This window comes from Apaloderma vittatum, unplaced genomic scaffold, assembly GCF_000703405.1.
Source record: "Apaloderma vittatum isolate BGI_N311 unplaced genomic scaffold, ASM70340v1 scaffold40729, whole genome shotgun sequence".
In the NCBI taxonomy this organism is placed as follows: Eukaryota; Metazoa; Chordata; class Aves; order Trogoniformes; family Trogonidae; genus Apaloderma; species Apaloderma vittatum.
This window is the reverse complement of record NW_009737723.1, coordinates 11545-24313: the sequence shown is the minus strand read 5'-3', so window position 1 is coordinate 24313 and position 12769 is coordinate 11545. Positions and strand designations below refer to the sequence as shown.

Below are 12769 nucleotides of genomic sequence, written 5' to 3'. Positions count from 1 at the left end.
GTATCCGCACTTAATTTTACCTTTTGCTAGAATAATTAATAATAATAATTAAAAAAATAATAAAAATACTTCTGAAAAATTCTGTAGCCAAAAGCTCAATGTGAAGCCAAAGCCCCAATACTTGGTGCCAACATGACAGGTAAGAGCTGCGTGCTCTTTACTGAAAACAGAGAATGTTGTGGCCAGCACAAGTTCCTAAGACTCGATGTGATGCTTGAGGTGTCAGATCCCTCAAGGACTGAGGCATCCTATAAAGATGTGATGAGAGTTTACCTAGAATTTAAAAGCTTATCTCAAGATACTTACCTAGTTTTTGAGTTTACCTCCCTGCCAAAATCTTAATATGTTAACAGAAGATTGCTAAGACTTTGCACTTTACTTCTAGAGCTTACCTGTTACTACTCTTTGCCCTCCCCTTCTTCTGTTTCAGGGTTCCTTGGAAATAACACAGAGTTTGGAAGATGATCCTCTACTAGATGCACCGCTTATTTCGTCTCATACATTGCATTCCCAACTGAGGCCAAGATTTCATGCTATCCCAGCAGTTCTCCTTGCCAATTTTCTGTTGCTAATACATGTAAGTTCAGGAAGCATGATTTTATTATGAGAATTTGCTGTCTCTATTCTGAATTTTTATTGTTCATGTGGACAGAATTCTCATGAGACTTGTTCATGCTGTTCTTCCAAACCAGCAGAGTACTGTTTGTCATTGAATTTTGATAATGTATATGCTAAATGATACTTGCTGCATTCTCATTGTTTGTTGGCACTGACGTGCTGTGATGTGTCTTGTTAGGAAGAAAAGCCTTTAAATAGTAATTCTATGCTCTTGGAAATGTACTTTCAAAATAATGTTACTGCCGTAGAAGTACTTACACTAGTTATAAAGGTCTAAGATGATTTGATGCCTTGCTTTCTGGAGGCTGAACTTAACTTCACAGAAAGACTTAATATATTTCTTCTGATAACTGAACAAGCAAAGCTGGACTTGCTCTGAGGGTTTTGCATGGTAGTGGATGGAGAGATAAGAGAATCCAAATGTTGCTTCCTGCTCTTTCCTTCTGGAGGTTGAGGACAGCTTTTGTACCTTGCAGTGCAAAGGTGTTTTTGAGGCTGGTAGACAGAAATAGAGAGACTCCTACCTAGTAGCGAGCTTATCCTTGATTAAGCTGAAGAGGCTTACTGTTGCTTGTGAGTGTGTGGAATCCAAACATGAAGAAGGAGTGATGAAGTGCTCTGATCCTGAGATCTAACTGAAATAGTACTTGTATGATGCTTAGAGATGTGGTTTAGTGGTGGACTTGGTAGTGTTATGTAAATGGTCGAACTATCTTAAGGGTCTTTTCCAACCTAAATAATTCTATTATTCTATAATGCCACTAACACTGACCTGAGGGTAGTATGTTTATAAAGCCAGAGAGTGTACAAGACGTACGTGTGTGTTGCTCACTGTTTTAGAGTGTCAAACAAAAAGATGCAAAATGTACTCTCTGCTGGAATTTTAAAAGCATGTACCAATCTCTAAGGTCTCTCTTTGAACAGCTGTGTAAAGCTATTCAAACAATATGCCCTAGCCTTCTAATTTTAGAAGTAAATGCTTTGTGGACTTAAGAAATGCCCCTTTGTTTATCACGTAGACTTAGGAAAGACTTCTGCTGCATAAACTACCAAAATTCTCAATGGAAACTGCATATCCAGCCTTATCCCTCTGTACTTAGCACTGGTGAGGCCGCACCTTGAGTACTGTGTTCAGTTTTGGGCACCTCGGTATAAGAGACATCGAGGTGTTGGAGTGAGTGCAGAAGAGAGCAACAAAGCTGTTGAAGGGCCTGGAGAACAGACCTTATGAGGAGCGATTGAGGGAGCTGGGTCTGTTCAGTTTGACAAAGAGGAGGCTGAGGGGGGATCTCATCATGCTCTACGGTTACTTGAAAGGACATTGTAGAGAGGTTGGTGCTGGTCTCTTCTCACAGGCAATTAGGGACAGAACCAGGGGGAATAGTTTCAAGCTGCAACAAGGCAAGTTTAGGCTGGACATTAGGAAGAAATTCTTCACGGAAGGAGTGGTCAGACACTGGAACAGACTGCCTAGGGAGGTGGTTGAGTCACCATCCCTGGATGTGTTCAAGTGTCGTTTAGATGGGGTCTTGGGTGATATGGTTTAGGGGTGACCTTGCAGTGTAGGGTCAATGGTTGGACTCGATGATCCCAAGGGTCTTTTCCAACCTGAATTGTTCTATGAGTCTATGATCCCCTTCCTGAAGAACTCTGGTGCCATCCCATTAGGATGGCACTTGAAGTCTACTACAGAGGTAGACGCTGCTACTGGTAGTAGAACAGTAAATGTTTTTCTGCCCAACCTTGGGGCGTTATTATCTACTACCAAAACGGATGTAGCCAAATGTCAGTCACCGAGATCCTAGGAAACTGCTCCCTCTTCTGTTTCTGCCACTTCCCCTCTCTTGCAAATGGAGACAAGTGTGAGGAGGAGAAGAAAGAGGGGGAAAAAAGAACAAACTTCTGAGGCCTCTGTCAACACACACTTTTCCAGGTAAAGTATTACTGCTGTTGCTGAACCTGCTGCAGTGACTGGTTGGTCCTTGGAACAAAATGCGAAAGTATCCTTTTTCTGTTGGTGAAATACAGCATAATAATTGCCACATGAAATGGTGCTGTCTTTTGCTGAAAAGATGGATGGGGAAAGCAAGCTTATTGGATTTCCTTCCCCTCTGCTTCTGCAAATATGCACAAACCTTGTGAAGCGTGGAGACACCAGGTTAGCTTCTGATGCGCAGCCTGCCAAAGGGGCAAGTATCCTGGAGAAGTACAGCCATCTTAGTATTATGCTGTAGAATTGTAGCATGTCTGTAAGGTAATTTGAATGTCACTTGGCATATTTCCTTTCCACCCTCTGGTGCTAAGAAATGGAGTTAGGTAGCAAATAACACTGGTGCAGCTGCCTAGTTACACACAATTCTGGAGTGTGTAGTAGGAAATGCTAGAGTGTGGTGTGGCTGGGTTTTTGAGTGGCTTTCTTATTGCCAAGCCTTTATTTTCTACAGGCTTCTGACTCCTATCAGGAGACTCTGGAGAGCAGTGTAAAGTGTACAGGCTAGAATTAATTTCTTTATATTAACTCTTTCCTTAATCTTCTCTGTCTATGCACATACACAAAGCTGAACTTAACTGTTACTATCTGTAAGAGTAAATTTTGGTATATAAATCCCCTGTACTGGGCTGAAGCACCTGTTGTTGGACTACCCTAAAATGTAAGCAAAACACCTTTTGTAAATGCTACTCTTAATGCCAGCTACCTGTTTCCTCTTGTATACACTGCTGTAGTAATGAGTAGAGCTGCAATGCTAGGCCACTCCCACTTGCATCAGTTTAATATAGTCATTTTCTGTACTGAAACACATACCTAACATCTGGAGGGAGTGGAACTAGGTGTGATGTGTTACTATTTTAAAATGGGAAGCCAAATGGCAAATAGACCAAATGAAATATGGGCTAGCAGGATTATTCTTAGCTTTGCATGAAAAGGAGGTTAAAGAGTTAAATGAATGTTTTATTGATAAACCTTCCTTTTATTGAACTTATTAATTTGACTACTTAGCCCATCTCAGGTAATTTGGGATTTAACTTGCATTTAAAGTAATGCTCTTATCCATAATATAGAGGACATGCTCGTTTTTTGTTTTTTCTTTTCTCCTACCTTCTACCCTGTCTGTCCTCTATAATGTCTCTTTGCTGTTGATGATTGTGTGAAAATTATTGCCCCTTTTTCCTCCCTTCTGAATTACTTTATTCACAGTCAGAGCAAGCTAAAGGCAGCTCCTATCAGGAGTGCTTCTGGAAGGTTAATTTCTGAAGAAAGCTGCTTAAGAAATGACAAAACCATGAAAAATAAGCTCAAGGGAGTGGGAAGGGGACTCTTAGACATAGAATTTTGTATAGAAACAAAGCTAGCAAATGAAAATCAAACTTTTTCCTCCTTCTTCAGTTCTTATGGGTTGTTTCTATCAGTTATGAGATGCAGAATATTGGACACATTAAGTATATGAGAGGCAATAGTTTTGCAGACTTGAGGCAAATTGATTTCTTTTTGTTGTATGTAGAAGCTCTGAATTCTGTATTGGTGGGAGTTGCTTTTGTTTTCAATAAATCAGAATGAGAAAGTATCATGTTTTCTTGGTCACTGAATGAAAGTAGTAGAGAGTACTTTGTATGACAAAAATACTGTATAAAGATTAAAAAAGCCCTGTGTATATACATATACCCCAGATAATGTACACCCATGACTCTGCCTTCTAGTTGGGCAAAACACTGCTGATGCTTACTCCTGATCCTGAAAACTAGGAGAAAAGCCTAGAAAACAGGAAAAGTTATGGCATAATGGCACTAATCTGGAAGTATAAATATATATACAATCTGAATTACTACACTCTGGTCGTTCTGCCATAAGTTCTGAGGAAGATGGAAAAAAATTATAGTAAATACACTAAAGAATGATAACCAACTGGCAAAGATGTCTACCCAGTGTTGTTAATATATTTTTTTAGATTACTATGATGTTTCACTTTTAATGTCATAGTCTGGAGATTATGTTCAGTGGATATAGTAACAGGTTGATCTTCACTTACGAAATGTCAGTTTCAAGAAATGTACTGTACCAGTAAGATATGAGGCTGTCCTGCAGAGCAGAACCAGGTGTTAACTGAATGAGTCTGAAAAGATGCTTTTTTTTTTTTTTTTTTTTTTTTTTTTTTTTTTTGGAGCGAGTATGACATGAGTTCTGATAAAAGTAAAAAGGCAAAGTAAAGAGGGCCCAGAAATAAGATATATTCACTATGAAAGGAGGACTTGGGGAACCGTGAAATTGATTTGGAGAAAATTCTGGAGTGGTGGTTCGTCACTCTCTTCTGCTGGAGACTGGAAGATGCTCTTACTACTTAGCAATTTTGATCATTGCTGTATTCCCAGAATGACATGTAATGGTTGTATTAAGTGTCTAGTGTTTTATATGTCATTTTATCTCTTAATAAAATCAGTTCAGAAAGCAATGCATAATGAATAAATTATGTAAGCATGTATATTTATTTTTTTTAGTGTAGTAAAAGTGTTGCCTTTAAGACTTTCCTCTCTCTCCCTTTCTCTTCCAGGTTGCTTTTGTTGTTCTAGCATTTTTAGCAGCTATGTTTTGTTCTTACCCCAATCCAAATCAGGACAAGTGCCCTGGTAACTATACTCACCCACTTAAAGTGCAGACTGTCATAATCATTGCAAAAGTAATTCTGTGGATTCTGCATGTTTTCTTTGAACGATACATCCAGCATCACCACAGTAAAGTCAGAAGCAGAGGTTACTTCACAATATATCGATCAACAAGACATCTGAAAAGGCTTCCACTGGTGATACACTCCACAGGTGAAGTGAACTTGCTCTCCTTGCTTTTTCTTTTAAAGCTTTAAACTACAGTTTTAAACAATAAAAGACTGAGCAGTTTATATATCGTGTGTATTAATACTATGAACTTTAAAAACCTGCCTATGGGCATTTATAAAATTATTTTAGTCAGGTGGATCTCCTGACTCGCGTTTCTAGGCTCCTAGATGTTGCAATGAACTTTGTAGTGTAAAAATACCCACAAATGTGAGGCTGAGTAGAACATGCAGTCTTTAGCCATAAAATGTTCAGCCAGCAAGGTTTTTGTTTCCGTGCTAGTGACCTCAGTTTGCATACTCATTTGTGTAGCTGCATATGTGGCAAGTCTGCTAGTCCTTCCAGAAAGTGTATTACCTTTTTATTATTATTTTTTTCCAAAGCTCAGCAATTAACATAGAAACAGATGAATTGCATGTTTCTCAACAGCTGTCTGAAATCAGTAAAATAAGCGATTTTCTGATCTTCAGTGGGGCTATGTGTACTGCTCAGCTCTACTTCTGCCTATGGACAAAGGGTAGTGTATGGGTGTGGTTTAACTGTATCTTCTGAGTTACATCACTGGCTAGTGAAGCTGAAAGAAGTGTTGGTACAATTAGCTCGTGTAGCTTTTCTAATAAACTACTTCAAATCTAAAATTATTTAACTTGAGGAGATTTTTCACACAGATAGCAATGCAAAAGGGAATGGTGGTGGAGTTTTTTGCCTCTTATAATCCCACCTCCCTTCTCTAAGTCTTCTGAATAGCTGGAGTAAAAATTTTTTCACCAGAATTGATAAGTTAGATGGTCCTGCTTTTATATAAAACTCTAGCTTTCTTTCAATTCAGATGCTAAAAGAGCTAATCAACTTGATGAATGTGCAAAACTTCAGGCTTTGGCCACTAGATAGAGCTCTGAAGATAAAGATGTGTTTGGAGTGCAGTGACACAGTTGGGCTAGAAGGGCTTAAGGACGTTTCAGAAGAGTAAAAGGACTATTTCTGCCTACTGTGATGCAATCTGCAATACTTACTCCTGTCTTTAAGTAGCCAGTTTCTCCCCTGCCAGGCAAACTCGAGGAATGTGTAAATGTTCAGGTGCAATCACTTATGTGCTATAGGTGGTTGATGTAGATCACTTGTCGTTGAAAAGGTGACCAGCTCCATTACTGCAAGCTCCCTGCCATGCTGATTGCTGCTGATACCACTTCCATCCTGGCAGTTCAGTTGCTTAACACAGTATGAAAGAGAACTGTACAGTTCCCTAGCTACCTTAATGGTGTTACTACACTTAATGCTTAAACTAGGCACTGGTCATGGGATTTTTACAGGAAAGAAGAGAACATTTTGCCCTCTGTATCAGAGAAGAGGGCGTGTGAAGAATTAAGAATGCTTGTTAGACCTGTAGCTTAACACTTGACTAATCGTGCTCATTTCAGTCAAACTTTCAGTATCTTGCAAGTATTAAAGTAATAGCTAGGCGACTGGAAAGAAGCCTATGCAAGTATTGCCCCGTGAAAGGAAGGTGGTTGGTTGTTTTGTTAGCCTAATTTAAATACACTCAAATCTACTGCTTGAGAGTGTTCTTCCTTTATTTTGAATTGGCTGATGTGACCTCTTAGAAATTGAAAGAAACCAATAGTCTGCGGGAAGTTTTGAGGATGGGTAGCAGCAACACGGTTAGAGAAACATTTAAGCCAACCCATGTATGTTAGGTATTTATACTGTGTTTCTTCCATACTTGTTCTTTAAGTCAGAAAAATATGTAAGAAAACTCTTCATTCTCTACGATTATATTCAAGTGCTGAAATGAAACCTCACTTTGCTGTCAATAGTTATAAGCTTGTTTCACCTACGTTAAGGAAACTGGCTAGAGACACAAGTATGGTGTGAAATAGAAAAGCATTTCTGAAATGTTGCAGCCAGTGCATATACTGGGGATGAGACAGTACTAAGTTATTCTCAACAGCTAATGGAATTGCTACACCTGTAAAATATAACATTTGTCTTCTAGGTAATGCAGCCCTGCTTTTGATTTTGTCAGTGCAGCATTCCTTTCCTGATCGAAGTAAAGTGTACCTGTACCTGATCCTGGGAGTCCTGGGCCTGGAGCTTATTAGCTCGCTGACGTGCTTAGTGATTTACACAGGTGAGAGAGATGACTTTTGCTGTCTTGAGTGAGACTTACTGTAACTGCTACTCAGCTGTTTTGTTTGCCCTCACAGTAGCTCACTTGGAGTACTCAAAGACATTTTACTGCAACTACAAATACAGAATGATTCTGTGCTTGTAGAAGGAGAACTAAGGCAAACTCAAAACAATTGGGAATGTTGTCAGGCTTGATTTAATCTCCAAGTACTTCTGAATGACAGCTCCAGATTACCTCAAAGCTGTTGATCCAGTGAAGTGGCAATAAATGCGTAACTGTTGCAGAAATGTAATGTGAACAGGCTTGTCTGTTTAACGGTGTCGTCTCAAATGCATGTGTGACAAGCTGTGAAACAGGGAGAGCTGTCTGGCTTAATCAGAACTGCTGGGATTTACATGTGGGACGTGCATAGTGTGATTGTGCCTTACTCTCCAGACTCTTCCTCTTTCTCTGGTCACACCCCAAAAGCTTCAGTTCCTCTTTGTCACCAACACAGAAGATTCCATCTAATGTGGATTGTTTTTCTTAAAAAACCAACCAAACAAAAAATCCATGGCTTTCTGGAATCTGTGCTAATACTAAAATAAGATACTGCTTCATAAAACTGAGACATTGCTTTGTATTGGCACTGTTGGCATGTAACATTATCTGCTTTTAGGTTTGATGTAACTTATCAAGCCTTGATAAACCTCTTTTCATTAAACTATTGCAGAACTATCAAATGTTGATAAATGCTTTGACCAAATACTATATGAGTTCATAGCTTGCATCGAATCAAATGAAAATAACTGAATTGGAGAAAAAACAAAAACCGCAAAAAACCCACTGAAAATGTATGACACTAAAAAATGCAGTTATTTGTTGTTTGAAGAAAACTAGAGATGTTTACTGTGAAGTCCATGTCTGTTTAAATGACATGTAGTTCCTGCTTTTGAGTTAAATAGTTTATGCTTCCAAGATGCTGCTTTATGGTTATTTACAGCTACAAACAAGGAGATGGCATGTTTGTTAAGTAGCCTTGGTAGCACTGGTTTCTCTGGGTGTGGGACACAGGGATCAAAACCAGTGGGCAGAACTTAGTTTGGTCCTGACTTCTAATCAAACAGGAGGAAAGAGTGGAAATAAGTCCTTCAGGGCTGCCTGAAGCTTAAATCTGACTTCTTTTGTGATTTCAGAATTAGTAGTTAATCTAGGATATAAATTTTTTGAGAAGAACACTTTGGTGTGGTCTGAGTAATGTAATGACACACAGAGAAATACTGCCAAGTAGCTTGGTCATCTAGGAAATATAACAGCACTGAAATCAAAAAGTCCCAGCTCTAAACTATGTCCTCCTCTTACAGCTGTGCAGAGGCCTGAATGCTGTAGGATTGTCAGGATTTTCTCTGAATGGACCAGCCTGGCTCAAGTAGACTGTCCTCTGGAGGAATAGAGGCAGTGATGAGCAAACAGAAGTGTGGCAGTCCTAGAGAACTATTCCAAGAATGCTGGAGATCACGTCTTTGCATATGTATACTTGCTTTCTTGGGAAACTCAGGAAATAAGAGATAAATTGCAAAACTTAACTGTTTCACTGGAATTCCTGATGTTCTATTTATTTCTTACCCTGAGGCCTCTTGGAACTCAAAGGGCTACATTGTGTCTGTCTTAGCCTGGCAGAAAAGTATAAGCAACTGCACGAAAACTGACCTTCATAGTCGTAAGGTCTGAGCCAGGACTTCCATAAGAGCTCTCCATAAGAGCTATCTTCTGTCACCAAAAAGGTTTTGTTTCCTAGTTTGTACTCTGTCAGTTCCTGTACCCATCAAATTCATTAACCAATTTATACTAGGAAGCTGTAGGGTGTGGTGTTTTGCTTTCCAGTTGCAGAAGGCTCTGGTGAGTCCTGGAACTACAGTGAAGGAGAGGCAGAGCTGCATTGCTAGGAAAGAGTAAGGCAGTTCCTTCTGGCAACAGCTACATGATTTCTTCAGCAGCCCCAAAACAACAGTTGTCTAAGCCTCATTCCCAAAGGCTTAGTGTGCAAAACTAGAGTAAATTTTCATGTAACTTAACACTTGCTTGAAGATGAGGAAGACCTCCAGTCACTCTAGGTTGCCTTTTCCAGTGGGTAGGGTAACTTTTCTTTTCCATCCCAGTATGTGTTGAGGTAAGCTAAGCCACTGTGTGCATGTCTGTCTCCTGTGTAGAAGCTACACAAGAACTTATTTGGCCCATTTTGAAAATAGCTGGAGAACCTTTAGTAATAGTGAGACTCAAGTTTTCTCTCAACAGGGCAAAGTATGTGACTGGATGGAAGCATGAAGTTGCTTTTAGTAACGGTTCTAAGGGTAGTCCTGTGCTCAGGGTCAGAGTACCCCTCTGCTAGGCAAACACTTAGCAAATACCACTTACTGTTAAGATAGTATCAGATAATGTAGCTGAGCAACAATGGCAAGATTAAGGTCACTTTACACTAGCAGCTGCTTTCTTGTGTTAGTATATTACTCCTAAATTTTGGAGGGAAGATAGTACCAGCTAATACATTGTTTCTCCATGGTAGGATAATTTCTTTCTGAACTACTATGAAGAGGCATTAAATGCTTAGCTATAGAAGATTCATGTACCTGGCTTAATTTCACAGATGAAAAGTCGTGTCATGGAATACCTGACTGTAGTTCTGTGTATTTCTTCTTACCTGTTGGAGTTCTTTAATGAGTGGCATGATGCCCAATGTCCTGTGAAGTACTATTGCCTTTCTTAAAATTATCTCTGTGTATGCAAATGTAGCCATAGATGTGGGACAGGGATTTGGAAATGTACAAGAAATTGCTCTGAATTACCTACAACAGACATAAGACGTGAATCGTTTAAGTGAGGTAAATGTGCGTGGAATGAAGTATGATAGAGCACTAAATGTCAGCTTCTTGTTGGAAGTTTGTTATTGGTAGAATAGGGAGTCAACCTTTAAAAAGTTTTCTAAATATATTTAATGACTTTCTTACATATTTCTAATATCACTTGAATAAAAGACTAACATTCCCACAAACAACCCATGTTGGGAACTCCACATCCATTCCTTTGTGACTTTATTTGTAGAGAAATACCATTATAGAAATAACTAACCTTTGAGCTTAACTTGTAGTTAACCTCTGGAGGGTCTTAGCACTGTTTTAGCAGGCTGGCCTGTAATAAACCCCATCATATTATTGACTTCTAAGGACAGTATTTCCCTGCTGTAGTAGTGTGGATTTCTCATGGAGCCGGACTGTAACGTTTTCAGTCGTGTTGGGTGTGTTGCTTCCCAAGCAGCCTGAACTTCAAGGTCCTGAATGCCTACTCCAGATCTCTCAGAGGTACATACCCTGAATCAGGATCTGATATTGAATGGCTTTAAATATTTTCAGCTTCCTTCCAGAAATAATGCAGAGGATGCCTACAGCTTCTCCCACGCCCACCCGTCCCCATTCCACATATGTTAAATTTAGTCTTGAGCTTTATTCACAGGCGCTGGGGAATGACTTCTGGTTTTCATAGCCAACAGAGCAAGGTTCACAATGTAAAGCTGAACACAGAGCCACTCTGGTTTGAATGCTTCCATGTTTTCTGTAGCAACTCTGCCCTAGTTTTAGAGCAGGCAACAAGCTGCTGCTTCATTACAGCTAGTCTAGTTAAAATAGTATGTATCAAAGAGATTAAGTTTTCAAGTTCTGACCTAGATACTAGCATCAAAGCTTGGCACAACTGTTTTATGGCATGTTGCTGAATTTGTGGCCTAAATTTGGAGACTGAATCTCACTACCCTCTCAAAAGGCAATGATCATTTCACCCTCTCCTAGGTGATGGATTGAACTTTGTAGGTGTTAAACTGTATGTTCAAGCTTCCCCATTCATGTCTTTGTTTTGCTGTGGTGGTCTAAGCAATGAGGCTGAAGAAGAGAAGATTCTTTTATTGTCTTTCCATCCCATCTCCTCTCCTAAGACAATCCTACAACAATCGTCTGTTACAGATTTATTTGCTTTTAACTTGAAGCTTGATGATAAAGCTTTTTTTCCTTTTTTTGGTTGCTTTGCAACTAATATATAAAAATTCATTGCAGTGAAAATAAGCAACTTCAATCGTGCGAAGCCAAGACCTGACATAATTGAAGAAGAAAAGATGTATGCCTACCCTAGTCATATTACCTCAGAAATTGGATTCAGGTAAGATTGTGGGTTTTTTCTGTATTAATCTTGTACTGTGGTCAGCTATGGTGTATAGTTAATGCATATCATCTTAAATCTGTCAACCAAAGTAGAGATGGGAATAAGTTCTGAAGGAAACCATATGCTTAAGAGTACCATTTTACACAGATGAGAAGCAGCAGTCTTGTACTTGCCATATAGTAATGGCAATCTGTTGTGATGCAGAAATCCTCAGACATGAGGACAGAAATGATTTGACCATTTATGGCTGGTTGAATGAAGTCTTAATGTGCTATAAATAACTGTGCTTAATCTGGTTAGTTGACTTCATATGGGAGTTTGAGGGAAGATACTGGTGTATTATGCTGTTACTTTAAAGCATGCCTACGGAAGCCTGGCTTCTTCAGGGAAAGAAATATATTGTGGGCAGCTGATAGATAAAGAAGAAAGTCTTGCACCTGTATTCTGTGCTAGCAGTTGGGCATGAGATTCTAGTGAGGGATTCAGAATATATTTCCAATTTGGGAAGGAACTTTAAAGGTGTGTGAGGCACTTAGGTGCTAAGAAAGTTCTCAGTGAGATAGAAGAGCTATCCAACATTAACCTCACAAGCACTGAGACTTACTGTGCGTTTATTCTTTGTGTACTTTCTGACTGCTTCAACATCATTCCAGTTGCTGAAATGAGTCTGGTATGACTTAACAAAATCCCATCATCAAAACTAACTTGGATTTCTATAATAAGAATTTACTGAGAAATTTTCTAATACAGTATGATGTGCTGCTCTGTGTGTGCACCTTAGTAAAAAGCTGACGTGAAGTCGTGACTAATACGTCGGCGCTTCCCCTGGTGTCACAAGTGCAGCACGCACATGCTTTTATGGAACTTGGAAGTAGATGTCCAGGATACAGGAAGGATTTAGAGTTGTCTTGAATTTTGATACAATGTCCGACTTGCATCTTGATATAAACAGCATGGTGAATGTATGGTGGACCTCATTGCTTTCTCATTCAGCTTCTCCCCTGAGAAATTCTC

General features: G+C 39.4%; 1 protein-coding gene across 1 annotated transcript in view; it reads left to right on the top strand.

The window, feature by feature from the left end:
* Nucleotides 1-385: 385 nt before the first annotated feature.
* TMEM192 (transmembrane protein 192) overlaps nt 386-12769 on the top strand; it is a gene marked incomplete at its 5' end in the record, with an annotated part of 14007 nt that continues 1623 nt past the window's right edge. The window contains 4 exons of the mRNA XM_009877411.1: nt 386-577; nt 5163-5427; nt 7436-7570; nt 11650-11752. Of these exons, the coding sequence (XP_009875713.1) occupies nt 386-577; nt 5163-5427; nt 7436-7570; nt 11650-11752 (695 nt within the window). The remainder of the gene's footprint in view (nt 578-5162; nt 5428-7435; nt 7571-11649; nt 11753-12769) is intronic.